At 41.8% G+C, this 16,210-nt stretch overlaps 1 protein-coding gene across 1 annotated transcript in view; it reads right to left on the bottom strand.

Moving 5' to 3' along the window:
- Positions 1–15,168: 15,168 nt before the first annotated feature.
- Positions 15,169–16,210, bottom strand: part of acvr1 (activin A receptor type 1) — a 56,255-nt gene continuing 55,213 nt past the window's right edge. The window contains 1 exon segment of the mRNA NM_001017357.1: positions 15,169–15,970. Coding sequence (NP_001017357.1) covers positions 15,836–15,970 — 135 coding nt within the window. The 3' untranslated portion in view covers positions 15,169–15,835.

Below are 16,210 nucleotides of genomic sequence, written 5' to 3'. Positions count from 1 at the left end.
GCTTACAATCTAAGGTCCCTATCACATTCCCATCAGTCCCTGCCCCAGTGAGCTTACAATCTAAGGTCCCTATCACTTCCCATCAGTCCCTGCCCCAGTGAGCTTACAATCTAAGGTCCCTATCACATTCCCATCAGTCCCTGCCACAGTGAGCTTACAATCTAAGGTCCCTATCACATTCCCATCAGTCCCTGCCCCAGTGAGCTTACAATCTAAGGCCCCTATCACATTCCCATCAGTCCCTGCCCCAGTGAGCTTACAATCTAAGGTCCCTATCACATTCCCATCAGACCCTGCCCCAGTGGAGCTTACAATCTAAGTCCCTATTACATTCCCATCAGTCCCTGCCCCAGTGGAGCTTACAATCTAAGTCCCTATTACATTCCCATCAGACCCTGCCCCAGCAGAGCTTACAATCTAAGTCCCTATTACATTCGCACACATTATGGAAAATTAATCTGACTGCAGGTGTTTGGAATGTCAGGGGAAAGCAGAATAGCCAGAGGAAACCCACACCAACAGGGGCAGAACATACTAATTCCTTGCCAATAATGCCCTATCGTGTATAACTGACCCACAATACGACATTGTTTACATATTGAGAAGCTCTGATTTTTTAAATAAATACATGCAGAGTGCTGGAATTGGGGAGGGATGCAGAGAGATGTCACCCCCTCACTTTTTTATTTCTGTGAAATACCATCCCCTCTGGGGGGGGGAGGCAAGAGTTTTGAATTCCAGAACTTTTTTTTGTTTCGTAATACGGGAACTTTTTGTTGCTCCTCGTCACTTCTGCATAGAAATACAATTAAGAGGTTAAAAAGTGCACAGAAAAGGAGCATATAGAATATAAAAGGGGAGAGATGGAGAGATGGAGAAGTATTATGCAACTGAAGAAGGTATCAAAAAGAGTGTAAACAGCAGGTGAGAAGAAAATAAAGGTAGAGAACATTAGCAGAATGAAGAATGCTGATATATATAAAATAATGCGGGGTTAGATATAATATGAGGTTGTAGGTGTTACAACACACAATACACAGACAGGGGGCTATATTTTCAGAAGTGGAATTGCCAGCCAAGGAAAGTGATATTCACTATTTCATTTTGGGCTCCCTACAGGCCAAACACTTCTAAATCAATACATATTGGGCATTAAACTGTTCAGTAGATAGAAATCCCAAAATGGCTTTGCTTTAAAATAGGTAAAACCAGAAAGTGTTAGTGGGTGAGGCTTATTATAATAGTGGGTGTGGCTTATAATTGTGGGAGGGGATTGTTTCTGGCAGGCCATGCTACGCTCACACATAACACACATAGCATCCCGCCACTTTTTATCCTCCAATTCAAGCACTGTGCATACAGATCATGTTCTTTGTTTGGAACCTTAGGATACAGGGTTTGCAACATACGTATTCAAAATTTCTCCCATTTCTGGGGATACAAGAGTTTGTTTTTACCTTTGAAATTCTGCCATGTTGTGTGCAGCATGAAAATGGGAAAGAACTGGTCATTTCAAAACCTCTTTCCATATGGTAAATTTATGTTGACTTTTTTTTATCTTGTATGGGCAGTAGGCTAAAGTTGGTCATACATGCGCAGTCTCCAAGTGGCTCTTTTTCCAACAACAAGAAATCCTCTGCACTCATTATCAATATATATAGGACATTAAGACATTCTGCACATTAAGCTACCAAGCCATGCCCTCCCCTTTAAACAAAACAGGGATTGTTTTCCCATATATTGCAATATATACAAGCTGGCCAACTCCGTCACACTCACCCCCGGTCTGGCCAGTCCTACACTCACTCACCCCCGGTCTGGCCAGTCCTACACTCACTCACCCCCAGTCTGGCCTGTCCTACACTCACTCACCCCCGGTCTGGCCTGTCCTACATTCACTCACCCCCAGTCTGGCCTGTCCTACACTCACTCACCCCCAGTCTGGCCTGTCCTACACTCACTCACCCCCGGTCTGGCCAGTCCTACACTCACTCACCCCCGGTCTGGCCTGTCCTACACTCACTCACCCCCGGTCTGGCCTGTCCTACACTCACTCACCCCCGGTCTGGCCAGTCCTACACTCACTCACCCCCGGTCTGGCCAGTCCTACACTCACTCACCCCCAGTCTGGCCTGTCCTACACTCACTCACCCCCGGTCTGGCCTGTCCTACACTCACTCACCCCCAGTCTGGCCTGTCCTACACTCACTCACCCCCGGTCTGGCCTGTCCTACACTCACTCACCCCCGGTCTGGCCTGTCCTACACTCACTCACCCCCAGTCTGGCCTGTCCTACACTCACTCACCCCCGGTCTGGCCTGTCCTACACTCACTCACCCCCAGTCTGGCCTGTCCTACACTCACTCACCCCCGGTCTGGCCTATCCTACACTCACCCCCGGTCTGGCCTGTCCTACACTCACTCACCCCCAGTCTGGCCTGTCCTACACTCACTCACCCCCGGTCTGGCCTGTCCTACACTCACTCACCCCCGGTCTGGCCTGTCCTACACTCACTCACCCCCAGTCTGGCCTGTCCTACACTCACTCACCCCCGGTCTGGCCAGTCCTACACTCACTCACCCCCGGTCTGGCCAGTCGTACACTCACTCACCCCCGGTTTGGCCTGTCCTACACTCACTTACCCCCAGTCTGGCCAGTCCTACACTCACTCACCCCCGGTCTGGCCTGTCCTACACTCATTCACCCCCAGTCTGGCCAGTCCTGCACTTGATTAATTAAGAATTCTACTGTTTCATTATACATTTAACAAAGGGACTGAGTTTTACCTGGGAAGGGTGGGAGCTACAGCATGGAGCGGCCACTGCTCCTGTATAAACTATAGCAAACAAGGGAAAGTTGTGCTCAACCACTACATTTTAAACCATTAGGCGGGGGTGCAATGAGGCTTGGACCACAAAATACATATAGACAACAACAAGAAATCCTCTGCACTCACCCATTATCAATATATATAGGGCATTAAGACATTAATGTATATAATGTATGCATTAAGCTACCAAGTAATGCCCTCCCCTTTAAGGGATTGTTTGTCCATATATTGCAATATATACAAGTTGGCCAACTAGGTCACAGTCACCCCCGGTCTGGCCAGTCCTACACTTACATATCTTATTCATTAAGAATTCTACTGCTTCAATATGCATTTAACAAACATTTTCCATGTGTCACTTTTAAGTGGGAACATTGGAATGATCCAATCATTTGGCCCTTTGCCAATTGCCACTAGGCAGGCAGTCAGCTCAAGGACCGCATCAACACGCAGATCCAATGGCAAAATCAAATGTGCACGATTGGTTGGGCAAGCCTGGCACCATACACGGGTCAATAAGCTGCCAATTTGGTCCGGAAGGTCTTTGCCTCTATTAAGTTAAAGGGCCTTAACTAAGAAGTCTTGTATATTATGCAGACATCTATGTGATCACAATGGTGGGCTATGAACTTAGGGGCTGCCATTGTATAAAGGCTGTAAAAGAAATCAATGTTTGTAAAAAATATGTTATACTTTCCTCATTGCTGGATAGAAGGTGGGTGTAAACGGGATACAAACCTCTGTGTTCCTGGATCAGAATCCCTCCATCCAAACCTTGTACTTGTGAATTTCTTGATATAGATATATGGGAGTAACATCACTACAGGCTTCCTGGGGGAGAGCGTTAGGCAGTGCCCCATCACACCACAAATATAAGCAGTTACGTGCCCCTTTATACCCCAACGGAACCCAAGCCAGGTATATAAATCTGGCAGAGTTACGGGGGAGCTGCCAGCTCTGCGTCCATAAGAACATGATATCCACAGAATAACAGCAATTACTAACATGCAGTAATCTAAGATCTATATCTATAATATAAATAAAATGTCTTCTGCATCTTATCTTATATATCTTGTTTAATGGGAAGTGTCAGTGCTAAACTGTGGAAGGAAAGTTTGTTAGGGGAAAAAATATGTATGTGCCCCTTAGACATGTACGCAGAGTCTGGCATTGACACTTCCCATTAAACAAGATATATAAAATAAGATACAGAAGATATTTTATTTAATTTATAAAACAAGATATATTTTCCCTTCCTCTATCTGTTTTTTTTCCTCTGAGCATCAATGCCCCTTTAACACAGAAGCAATGAAAGAGACAAACACAGAGAAATATCAATGCTTATTTTTAATGGTTATTTTGAATGCTGCCCATTGCACAATGCCAGGCCAGGAGCCAGCCCCATATTGACTGCAGAGATGCGTATTTCTCAACCAGCCACACGTAGAATAGGTTTCTTTATGTTGTAACCTCCTTGAATCTTGGCACTGCTCACTTATTTGTAATTATTCCCTGTCTGCCAAGTTGCTGGTCAATTTTCAGCCCTTTGTTTCCCTGGCCTCCGTGAGCCGCCAGAAATAGTAGCGGTATTTATTATAGTGGCAGGGCAGCTTTTCAGAAGACAGCGGAGGGGTGGGGGTCTCATGCCAGTGCCAAGGCTTGCTTCTGTAAACAGTCTAAAGTGAGAAACAGAAACACAAAACTTTCTTTAGAAGATATTTATTAGGGATGTACCAAATGCAGGATTTGGTTTAGGATTTAGCAGAATGGTGTTTGGTAGTGATGGGCGAAATGTTTCGTCAGGCATGGATTTGCGGCGAATTTCCGCCAATTTGGCGGATTGTTTCGCAAAACGGATGAAAAAATTTGCCGCGGAAAAATTCGCAGCACGTCCAAAAATTGTCGCCGGGCGTCAAAAGAATAGCCGCGGGCGACAAAACAATAGCCGCGCGACAAAGTAATAGCTGCGGCCGACAATTTTACTATTTTACTATATTGCTCATCAGGCCCAGACTGGCAATCGTGGGTTCTGGCAAATGTCTGAGGTGCTGCTGTAAGTTGCTATAGACAGTCACTATGACAGTCACTCTCTTGTTGGCAAACCGCACAGTAGATCGGCCATTGGCAAAGTGAAGAGCATATTAGCACGTGGTTACATTTGGGCTCCTAGCGAATTAATGGGCCCCAGTAAAGCAGTGAGGCAAATAACACACTATAATAGGTGACTTGGGGATCAGTGTACTATACCCCACTTTTTAACATGAGCTGGAGATTTTGTGGGACGCTGCTGCATACGACAAAATACAATCTAATGGTGTCTGACTTACATTACAGCTGGGGGCATCAGATTTGGTAGCATCCCACATAATATTGTGCTATTGCCAAATTTTGCAGGTCTGATAAGGTCTTAGCAAACAGAGGAATTGTAAGTCCCAGAATCAATTACTTCCCAATGGAACAAGGTGAGGGAGGGGTTGCATTCAGCTATGACCCTAAAGGTGGCCATACACAGGTCGCTGCTGATTTGGCCCATTCAGGCCTTGTTTACCTACCTGTGAGTGTGGGACCAAAATCAAAAGGGATACATAGCGCTAAGGGGTAAAGGTCTTACCCTTAGTAGTAGGGGTCTGGGTGCTCATGCCCCAGACCTTCAGCTTGAGGAGCCATACTTGGGAAAATCAATGAAAAACACGAAAAAGGCAGGCACTCCGAAACTCCAAATAAACGTCAAATAGTAGCTCAAAAAAGTTTATAGTAAAAACAAAAAAGTTTATTTAAACTTACACATAATGCCTTACGCGTTTCGTGTGGGACCCTCTGACGGACCTTGCAGATATCCGGTCAAAAATCAGGCAGGTTTACAAATCCCATCAGGGCGAGAACTGCCCCAGCTCGTTGATGCGATTTACACTCCGTTCCATGGTTGTGATCCAATGTTTGGCCCTCGGCCTAAACACCCTGGTATCACCCACCTCTAGGTGGTCATATTGGGGGAAAAAAAGGCTCGTTTTTGGAAGTTCATATAGTATTTATGCACCTTTTCTATACAGTATAAGCCCAACTGAAAGAAAAGGGGGGTATAGGTTTCCTTTAAACAAAATTAACAATTTCATACAAACACACACAATAAATATATCAAATAAACAGTAAAAATAAATGTTAACACAGCTCTTGGGCTATAAAACATTTCATAGTTAAAATATTTTTGCTGGTACATGTTAGATCAGTCAGTGAGAACATTACCACAATATCAAGGCAACGAGGTGCACTGTTGTTCCTATGGATCTATTCTTAAACAATGATCCATCAGTCCTATTTTTAAAAATAGAAGGGGAGGAAACAGTTTTCTGAACCAAATGAAAAAAGAGAGAGAAAGAATACAAAACACTATTCAATGCCCAAAGATTCATATTTTGCTAAATGAACAGACAGAATGTGTGTTGAAAAACACAACCAAAATCTCATGTTCAGTACTGGCCCCTATTAGCCCATAACAAGGTTACAGATATATAGAAACATTGGGGTAACAGTCACCCTGCTATAGTTCCAGGGGTACCCAGGGCACAAATAAGCACTCACCCCAAATCTCCCCCTAACTGGCCTTCAGGCTGGGCCCCCTTAGCCCATAACAAGGTTATAGATATATAGAAACATTGGGGTAACAGTCACCCTGCTATAGTTCCAGGGGTACCCAGGGCACAAATAAGCACTCACCCCAAATCCCACCCTAACTGGCCTTCAGGCTGGCCCCCCTTAGCCCATAACAAGGTTACAGATATATAGAAACATTGGGGTAACAGTCACCCTGCTATAGTTCCAGGGGTACCCAGGGCACAAATAAGCACTCACCCCAAATCCCCCCCCTAACTGGCCTTCAGGCTGGGCCCCCTTAGCTCATAACAAGGTTACAGATATATAGAAACATTGGGGTAACAGTCACCCCGCTATAGTTCCAGGGGTACCCAGGGCACAAATAAGCACTCACCCCAAATCTCCCCCTAACTGGCCTTCAGGCTGGGCCCCCTTAGCTCATAACAAGGCTACAGATATATAAAAACATTGGCATTAACCCTGACCTAGTTGGATAACTGCCATTTTATAATAATCTGACTCCTTGACACATAGGGACTATTTTTTTTGTTTCCCTGAATCATACTTTTTAGAGCTAACAATTGTGTTTTACTAAATACTGAAAAACATGAATTTTTCATTATCTAGTGTAAAAATCACAAAAATCACTAATACAAAACTTTGCCATCTAAAAGCTATAGAGGTTATATAGAAGTCAGTAGGAGCTGTACTAGACAAAATGTAACAATCTTCAGTTTGTGGTTATAGAGGTTTTTGTAACTATTTTTGTTTGTAAGCACGAAAATATTTACAAAAACAAGGATTTTTAGGTTTTCATAGTCATATTTGTTCTGCGTTTTCATTCTTTGTGTTTTTTATTTTCACAGCAGTCAACATTTGTGCTTTTTTAAACATTGAGCTTTTTTGTGGAAAAATCCATGCAAATTACACAAATTCAATTTTTGATAAATCTGCCTCATGGTATAGTAAATAATTGGCCCATTATATGGAAGCAGTTGCACCGCACTTCGTTAGCTCATAACCAGGGCCGGATTTGTTTTCGGCGCCCCCCTAGGCCACCCCGTTGAACGGCCCGCGCCCCCCCCCCCCCAATGTGCATGAGCGAATGAGCGAACAACCGCTCGTCTCCCTACCTCGCCCCCCCTGCGCGCCCGCGAGTGCGCATGCGCATACATTTAAAGCCCCATACGGAGCAGTGGGGAGAAGTTCCCACTGCTCCGTATTGAAAAAAACTTTAAAAATTCCATTGCGGCGGGGCGGCATGCCGCCCCTACATTTCTGCCGCCCTAGGCCCGGGCCTTTGTGGCCTCTCCACAAATCCGGGCCTGCTCATAACAAGGTTTCAGATAAATAGAGAAAACGGTCACCCTGCTATAGATTTAGGGGTAGCAAAGACACTTGCCCCAGATCCCTCCAGGCTGGGACCCCTTAAAGCAGGGGTCCCCAACCACTGGACCGGGGACCGGTGCCAGGCCGTGCTGAACCGGGCCACCTCTGGTCCCAATTACTTGTGATCCCAACTCCCTGATGTGTTACACAGCCATGACACCAGCTATGCAAAGCCCAGGGAGCTTTCTACTGGGCCAAAAGTACTTTATTAAGCTGTATGTAATAATAATATTAATAGTAAAGTGCATAATATAAAATTTAACTAGCACTAGTTGCGCCAACCCCCATCCCTGGTCCTTGGAAAAATTGTCTTGCTTGAAACCGGTCCGAGGTGCAAAAAAGGTTGAGAACCACTGCCTTAAAGGACAGAGTAACCCTCTAAACAACATTTAAACAATTCCCAACTATGGGCCTGAGACTGCATGAGATAGGGCAGTGAGATAGGGCAGTGAGATAGGGCAGTGAGATAGGGCAGTGAGATAGGGCAGTGAGATAGGGCAGATCAAAATGTGTGGCTGTCACGCTAAATGTGCGCTACAGGAAGGGACTGCCTGACATGAAAGGACCGTGTTATGTTGTTGTCCAGCATGGGGAGAACTCTGAAGGTTCTTGAGTACACAAATGAAAATCATGATGGTGTCAGCCAGGTTTTTGGACGAAATCCTGATATTGGACAACACTATCCTGATAGCAATGCTGGAACTTGGGGGATTTGATGTCCACAGAACATTACGTTACATTCATTGATCCACTGCTTGGCTTTCTCATGATTAGCTCGTCTTCACCTTTGCCTTTACTTATCTCTGCCACCCTTCTAGTTCATTTTATAAATGACTGTTCTTCTTATAGAAGATGATTGGCCTCACATTTAGGGGCAGATTTATCAAAACAGGAGTTCGAATCCCGAATGGGAAAAATTCGGATTGGAAACAGAAATTTTTGAAGATCGCAAATATCACGAAAATGCTTATGAAAAAATTGTATTAGTCACGATAATATCATATCGGTGATCCAAAAGTCACGGAATTTTCGTACTGAACGATTGTAAACAGCGGCAGAGCCTTTCCAAATTTTTTGCGCAAGCGTCCGGAAAAGTCGCGCGGGCGCAAAAAATTCAGCATAAACACGCTCGGAGCGTTCATGTCTTGATAAATCTCCCCCTTAGTGTTCTGACGCTATTGCTCAGTGGCAAACTGGTCCCATTATTCAAGTGCCCCATTTACATTTACACCTGTTTTGGGAAAAAGCACACAATACAGCCCAAATTAAGTATAGAACCCACCATCCACTGCTGACATACAGTTTTCTCCATGCGGAGCTGATACTGGTTACCTTAATGTGGGGCTAGTTTTCCTATGGGGAGAAGGGCAACTTGGTGGTCAGTGGTCGGCCTGATTGCCAGTTAGGGTAAGATTTGGGAGAATGCCTTTTTGCTCTTCTAGATCCACCCAAAAGCCCAGCTTCAAAATAGGCGAGATTATGTTCTAGATCAGTGATCCCCAACCCCTTGGATGTTACTCCCAGTGGGATCATAGTAGGGTCTTATTTTGGAATTCTTGGCTTGGATTCAGGTTTTGTTTGCATGAAAACCAGGTGTACTGCCACAGAGAGTCTCCTGTAGGCTGAAAATCCATATAGAGGCTACCAAATAACCAATAGCAGTCCTTATTTGGCACCCCCAGGAATATTTCCCATCCTGCGTTGCTCCCCAAGTCATTTTACATTCGAATGTGGCTCATGAGTTAAAAAAAAAAAAAGGTTGGGGGGGGGGGGGGCTCCTGTCCTAGATAGTTGAGGAACGATGGCAGAATGACAAGGCTCTCCAATATCTGTAACCTTGTTTTTAGCTAATGGTCTCTTTGACCAAATGTTGGCGCTCCAAAGGGGGCTTGAATTAATAAAGCCCAAGACCACTGTTCTAAGGAAAGGGGCATAATCATTCTGCTATAAGCTGGATTCAAGCAACCTCCACAAGGACTGGCTAGAGATTTGTTGCTTAGCACCTTATTCACTGAATGTTACGGTTGCATAGTAGAAACCATTCTATAACTGTTAGTAGATTAAACCAGGCAGATGGTCACAACCCGGTCCTGTTGCCTGACGCTCTGGTGGTGCCTGGACAGTTATTTGGATCAATGTTCATTTTATGGATGTATGGGCGCCAGGTAGCTTACACCATCCTGAGAAACATGTTTTAACAGGTATACAGGGTCGGTGGTAAAACAGCCATAAAACCACTTGTGCAGACATTCCTCAAGTGCTTTCTGGTAACTGGATTTAAGGGTTTCTGCAAATCAGACTGTAACATTCCAGCTGGGAACATTACTATGCTGTAGTTACTGTATGATTTATTAATGTTTATGGTTTGTGTATGTGACCTGCACACTTCACCTGGTTTTACCCAATAACACCATCTTTTTTTTTTTTTAAACAACTTTATAAAGGTTATTTGGATCCGTTCTGTAAATCCTACATTGAGAGCCAGCAACATGATCATTTTTACCTGTATTAGTCATGTGTCATGCCCATATTTATGCTAATAAAGTAGTAAATTATGGTACAGGTATAGGACCCATTATCCAGAAAGCTCGGGACCAAGGGTATTCCAGATAAGGGGTCTTTCCATAATTTGGATCTCCATACCTTAAGTCTACTAAAAAAAAATCAATAAAAGATTAATTAAACCCAACAGAATTGTTTTGCATCCAATAAGGATTATTTATATCTTAGTTGGGATCAAGTACAGGTACTGTTTTATTATTACAGAGAAAAGGGAATCATTTAACCATTAAATAAACCCAATAGGGCTGTTCTGCCCCCAATAAGGGGTAATTATATCTTAGTTGGGATCAAGTACAGGTACTGTTTTATTATTACAGAGAAAAGGGAATCATTTAACCATTAAATAAACCCAATAGGGCTGTTCTGCCCCCAATAAGGGGTAATTATATCTTAGTTGGGATCAAGTACAGGTACTGTTTTATTATTACAGAGAAAAGGGAATCATTTAACCATTAAATAAACCCAATAGGGCTGTTCTGCCCCCAATAAGGGGTAATTATATCTTAGTTGGGATCAAGTACAGGTACTGTTTTATTATTACAGAGAAAAGGGAATCATTTAACCATTAAATAAACCCAATAGGGCTGTTCTGCCCCCAATAAGGGGTAATTATATCTTAGTTGGGATCAAGTACAGGTACTGTTTTATTATTACAGAGAAAAGGGAATCATTTAACCATTAAATAAACCCAATAGGGCTGTTCTGCCCCCAATAAGGGGTAATTATATCTTAGTTGGGATCAAGTACAGGTACTGTTTTATTATTACAGAGAAAAGGGAATCATTTAACCATTAAATAAACCCAATAGGGCTGTTCTGCCCCCAATAAGGGGTAATTATATCTTAGTTGGGATCAAGTACAGGTACTGTTTTATTATTACAGAGAAAAGGGAATCATTTAACCATGAAATAAACCCAATAGAGCTGTTCTGCCCCCAATAAGGGGTAATTATATCTTAGTTGGGATCAAGTACAGGTACTGTTTTATTATTAAAAGAGAAAAAGAAAATCAGTTTAAAATTCTGATTTATTTAATTAAAATGGAGTCTATGGGAGATGGGATTTACGTAATTCTGAGCTTTTTCAGGTTTCCGGATAAGGGATCCCATACCTGTACTATTTATTTTTTTTTAGCAAATATCTACAATAATGCTAAAATGTTGTTAACGAATGGTCAGTCAGTGAATTATAAAAATGTATTCAAAATCGTATTTTTTTTCCCACAGGTCAAGTTAATGGCAGCAAAGGGGATATCATTTTTTTTTAAAGATTTTTCAGTCAAAAAAATCCTATAGAAGCCAATAGGTGGTATTTTGTTCAACATATATTACAGATCAACAAAAGTCAAACTTTTAAAAATGAATGGAACAACGTAATTTTCATTTTAATGGCATTTTGAGGCTTTGTTGTTTGTTTGTTTTTTTAATATGATATGCTAGAGTTTGAGAAAAACAAGTTAAGTTACACAATGAAGGTTTGAAAAAACTGATAAATTGTCAGAATAAATGAGCCTCAGTCTTGTCTAGGCTCCACTTTACTCCCCAGCTGACTGACCACAAGCTCATTGTCACCTACTTCTCTCCTCTCTCTTGTGTTCTGATGCCTTTGCCTAAAGTCTAAAGGGGGTGTGGTCTTATTTCCTGGGGTCCGGTATACTATTTTGGGGAGCTGGACAATTCTTTTACTTATCCATAACTTGTGTAGAGATACCATAAAACTACAGCAACACAGGCATTACTATGTACTCAGTACAGGTATAGGACCCATTATCCAAAATGCTTGGGACCAAGGCTATTCCGGATAAGGGATCTTTCCGTAATTTGGATCTCCATACCTTAGGTCTACTAAAAAATCAATAAAACATTAATTAAACCCAATAGGATTGTTTGGCATCCAATAAGGATTAATTATATCTTAGTTGGGATCAATTACAAGGTAATGTTTTATAACTACAGAGAAAATAGAAATCAGTTTTAAAATTCTATATTATTTGATTAAAATGGAGTCTATGGGAGACAGGCTTTCCGTAATTCGGAGCTTTCTGGATAATGGGTTTCCGGATAAGGGATCCCATACCTGTGCTTTCACAGATATTTCCATGCAGACAGACTATTTTCGGTATACCACAAATAAGATATCAGATTACGAGTAGCCGGAGGGTCCATCAAATCTTTTGGAGGGCCACCTATGGCTTATGGGACTTTAACTGGTCAGCTCTGGTTAAGATCCATGTTTTCTAACAGGCCCTGGTGTTAACTGTGCAATAGTTAAGATATAGTACCTGCCTTAGCACTGACACTTCCCTACGTTTCCTTATTCCCTGAGCAGAAAGATCCTAAGAATATTATCCCTGTAATATATATATTAGTAAAAAATGTACCCCCTGTTGTAAAATACAGGGATATTATAAGTCACTGAGGAGCCACGACCAGAAAGACATTCATGGCTCTTGGGTATTTTATATGTGGTGTTACATTTTGAGATAGATATAGATATATATATATAGATATATATAGATATGTATAGATATATATAGATATATATAGATATATATATATATATATATATATATATATATATATCTATATATATCTATTATACCAAACCACAAAAAAAGTCATTGAAATACATACTTATATCCAGCACACAATTTTACCAGCTTCTGTGGCCTAGGGCTTACAATATACAGTGCCGGTTGCCAAATACTTGCCTGCCAAGTGTTGTCTATATTTCTGGGTTCTTCTCTGTGCTTTGTACACAGCTCTTCTCCAAGCAGCAAATTCCATTCATTAGCCTTATGTGAATATAGGTGTAAGTTACACAGAATTGTCCACTGAGATGACTAAATGGGCAAACCTCAAATTCAACAGAAAATGGGAAAATTAGGTCATTTTACAGCGTTTAGCAGGAGAATCCTAAAAGTCTAGAGAAGACTGCAGTCTCCCGCAGGCTGGAAGGTGGCCACCAAATAGATCACATTTTTGAAATAAAGTCCCTCTGGCAGTGCACAGATTCTGTGTAAAGCAGAGACTTCAAATCCCAAAATCCATCACTTCACAAAGCGACAACTGAGGGAGAACCTAAAAGGGGTTGAGAAATGGTTCTTACAATGAATCATGGCTTCCATTCAATCTGACAATTTAGACAGAATTTTATATAATGTTTATGTACGTTTTCTGCATAAATCCAGTTTGTGACCCTGGTAAACAGAAAGTAACTTACTCCTAAGTATTAATATTTTTGTCACCTAGCTTTCTATTCCAACCTTTTCCAATGCATCTTTCTTCTGTCATTTGTAGGGTTAGAGGGATGCCAGCAACATTGGCATAACTGTAACGCTCATAGACCCCATAGAAACCAGCCCTCTCTTCACCGGCCCACCAAATTGATTGTGCCCACCCGTTCCCCGTCCGCTCAAGCCAGTGTAGATAAGTGCAGTTGGGGAGAGGGGTTTCTATGAATATAGATGAAGCTGACCCCATTGTCCAGGTCCCCCTATCCCATGGGCCCCCCACCTTGATTTGTTTTTATTAAGGGTGGGAGGGGTTGGCCTTTCCCGATATGTGTATACTGTATATACCCCTGTAGGGTGGTTTGGTGTTGGAGCCTATGACTAAGTGCTGGGTAAGCATGAAGCGCGTTAGGCCATGTCTGTAAGGGGTTACTTGAGTTTTTAATGGATTGAAATAAAATTGTAATACTTTTCAGTTTTCACTTTTCATTTTGGGGCTTATTTCTCAGTTCCTCTATAGTTACGCCGCTGCTTCCAAAAAATATTTGGACAGCTGATTAAACCATATAGCTACAAAAGGCTAGAGGCCACTGGACTATTTAATTGAAGATACTGGCCTAAAAAACATAGTACAACTTGGTAGTAAAATGGTTTCCAGTATTACCTGTAGCATTGCTATTGCGACTTAATAAGCCCCAGGGTGTTTAATACACACAGTTACAACAGAAACATTAAAAAAAAAGCCCTTGTTAGACTTCAAAACATTCTATTTAATTTATACAAATAACTACTAAATACAAAAAGTAGATTAAAACAAAATAGTTATTTTCTGGCAGAGTTAACAATGCACATATTATATAGCTTAGAAGAAATGCATCTCCCCATTATAATATCCTAAATTTCTATTGAAATTTTCCTTTATGTTGTTAATTCCTATGTCAGTTAAAAGGCGAGCAAGGAAAAAAAATAAAAAAAGATGGTGAGTGACAGCGATAAATGTTTAGTTCTCTAAACTGAAACTGATACAGACCGCACACACACACAGCTCAATATGGAGAACGTAACGTGACATCATAATGTGATATTTGAGAAGTAATCGCTTACTGTGTTACAAAATTAGTTGTGTAAAAGGGGGAAAAAAAAAAAAAAGAAATAAAAAGAAAAGGACAACGAGATAGAGCTGTTAACTGCCGGCACTGATCAGTTTTGCTTGGAAACCGCTAAGTGCACGAAGTAATAAATAATTTGCAAAAGTTTTGTATAGACAACAAAAATTCCTAATGTTCAGCATTATTGTAAACATCAGTACACGTGTAAAATGCAGCTAAATCGGACACATTTCCATTTCCTTTTTCCCCCCCGCCCCTCCCTCCCCAAAATAAATTGGTATATTCCGGAAACACAGATCCATACACGGCCAACCATATATTTGGCATCTGTCATTAAAATTAACAGTAACAGTGCAATTAAGGAATGCAAAAAATTGCTAGTGCAAAAAACAGAGAAGCACACGCAATATTGCTGATTAAAAAAATCACCAGTTCCGTTTTTGTTTCTTTTTTTTCCTCTTTTCCGTAGGAGTGATCGGGATAACGCTGAAAATTTCTCTCATTTCTCCAGAATCATCTTTTTTTTTTTTAATGCCCAGATCTGTCCTGTTCTATATTCTGTGCCCCCTCAGAGACCCAAAATCTTTGCAAAAAAACGTCCGACCAGCCCTTGGCGTGGAAGCGAGTCCGCAAGTCTCTGAGTAACGCTCCGAAGCGGGATTGTCTTCAAACAGGCAGCCATGTAGTGTCTACGATTGTGTTTTGTAGGAAATCATTTCACAAAGAAATAACCTGAAAATATATTGAATGCAACATGGTAGCGCAAATGCTTTAGGTGTAGCGGGTGTGACGTTCCGTGCAGATTTACGGTTTCAAAAATCGACGATACAAATCCCCCCCGGCAATTTTGTTTCAAAATGAAAGAAAAAAAATCTGTTTTCTCTGTACTTTTCTCCACAAACTACCTGAGGCCTCTGACTTTATCCCGCGCAGCCATAACAACGGCAGAAGGGATACGGCGCAATTTTGCACTTTGTCAAATTATCTCTTTGTGAGAATTTCCCTTATAAATGAACTGCTTGAAACAAAAGTCTGCGCTTCGGCCTCGGGCAAGCACTGTGTGTTTTCTTCTTTGTCGGCACGAACTATGCACAGATTTCATGGCAGTGTCAGTAAGAGTTTTCAACAGTCAGATTTCAGTTTATCTAAAGAATTGTCAATTTTGGTTAAAGTCTTTTTGATGCGTAAGGCTGTGAGTCTTGCCGAGGGGTTCTGATACCAGCATTCCTTCATCAGCTTAGCGAGCGCTGTGAGAGTCTGCAAAGGAAAAGAGAATGGGTTAGTTAAATGATGGAGAACTGTTTGGGAGTTGGTAATTTTTGCAAAGCATAGACCCTTAGTAGCTGCCAACTATACACACAAAGGTTCGATGTTCCAGCTCCAACATACACGGACATATCTTCCAAAAGTATATTCAAGTGTCTCATTTCTACAAACAAACCAGTTGCCTATAAAAAATGATGGTCATAGTACCCTCGGTCATCACACCTATCTATA

The sequence above is a fragment of the Xenopus tropicalis genome, chromosome 9 (genome assembly GCF_000004195.4).
Source record: "Xenopus tropicalis strain Nigerian chromosome 9, UCB_Xtro_10.0, whole genome shotgun sequence".
In the NCBI taxonomy this organism is placed as follows: Eukaryota; Metazoa; Chordata; class Amphibia; order Anura; family Pipidae; genus Xenopus; species Xenopus tropicalis.
This window is presented reverse-complemented; position numbering and strand designations above follow the sequence as displayed.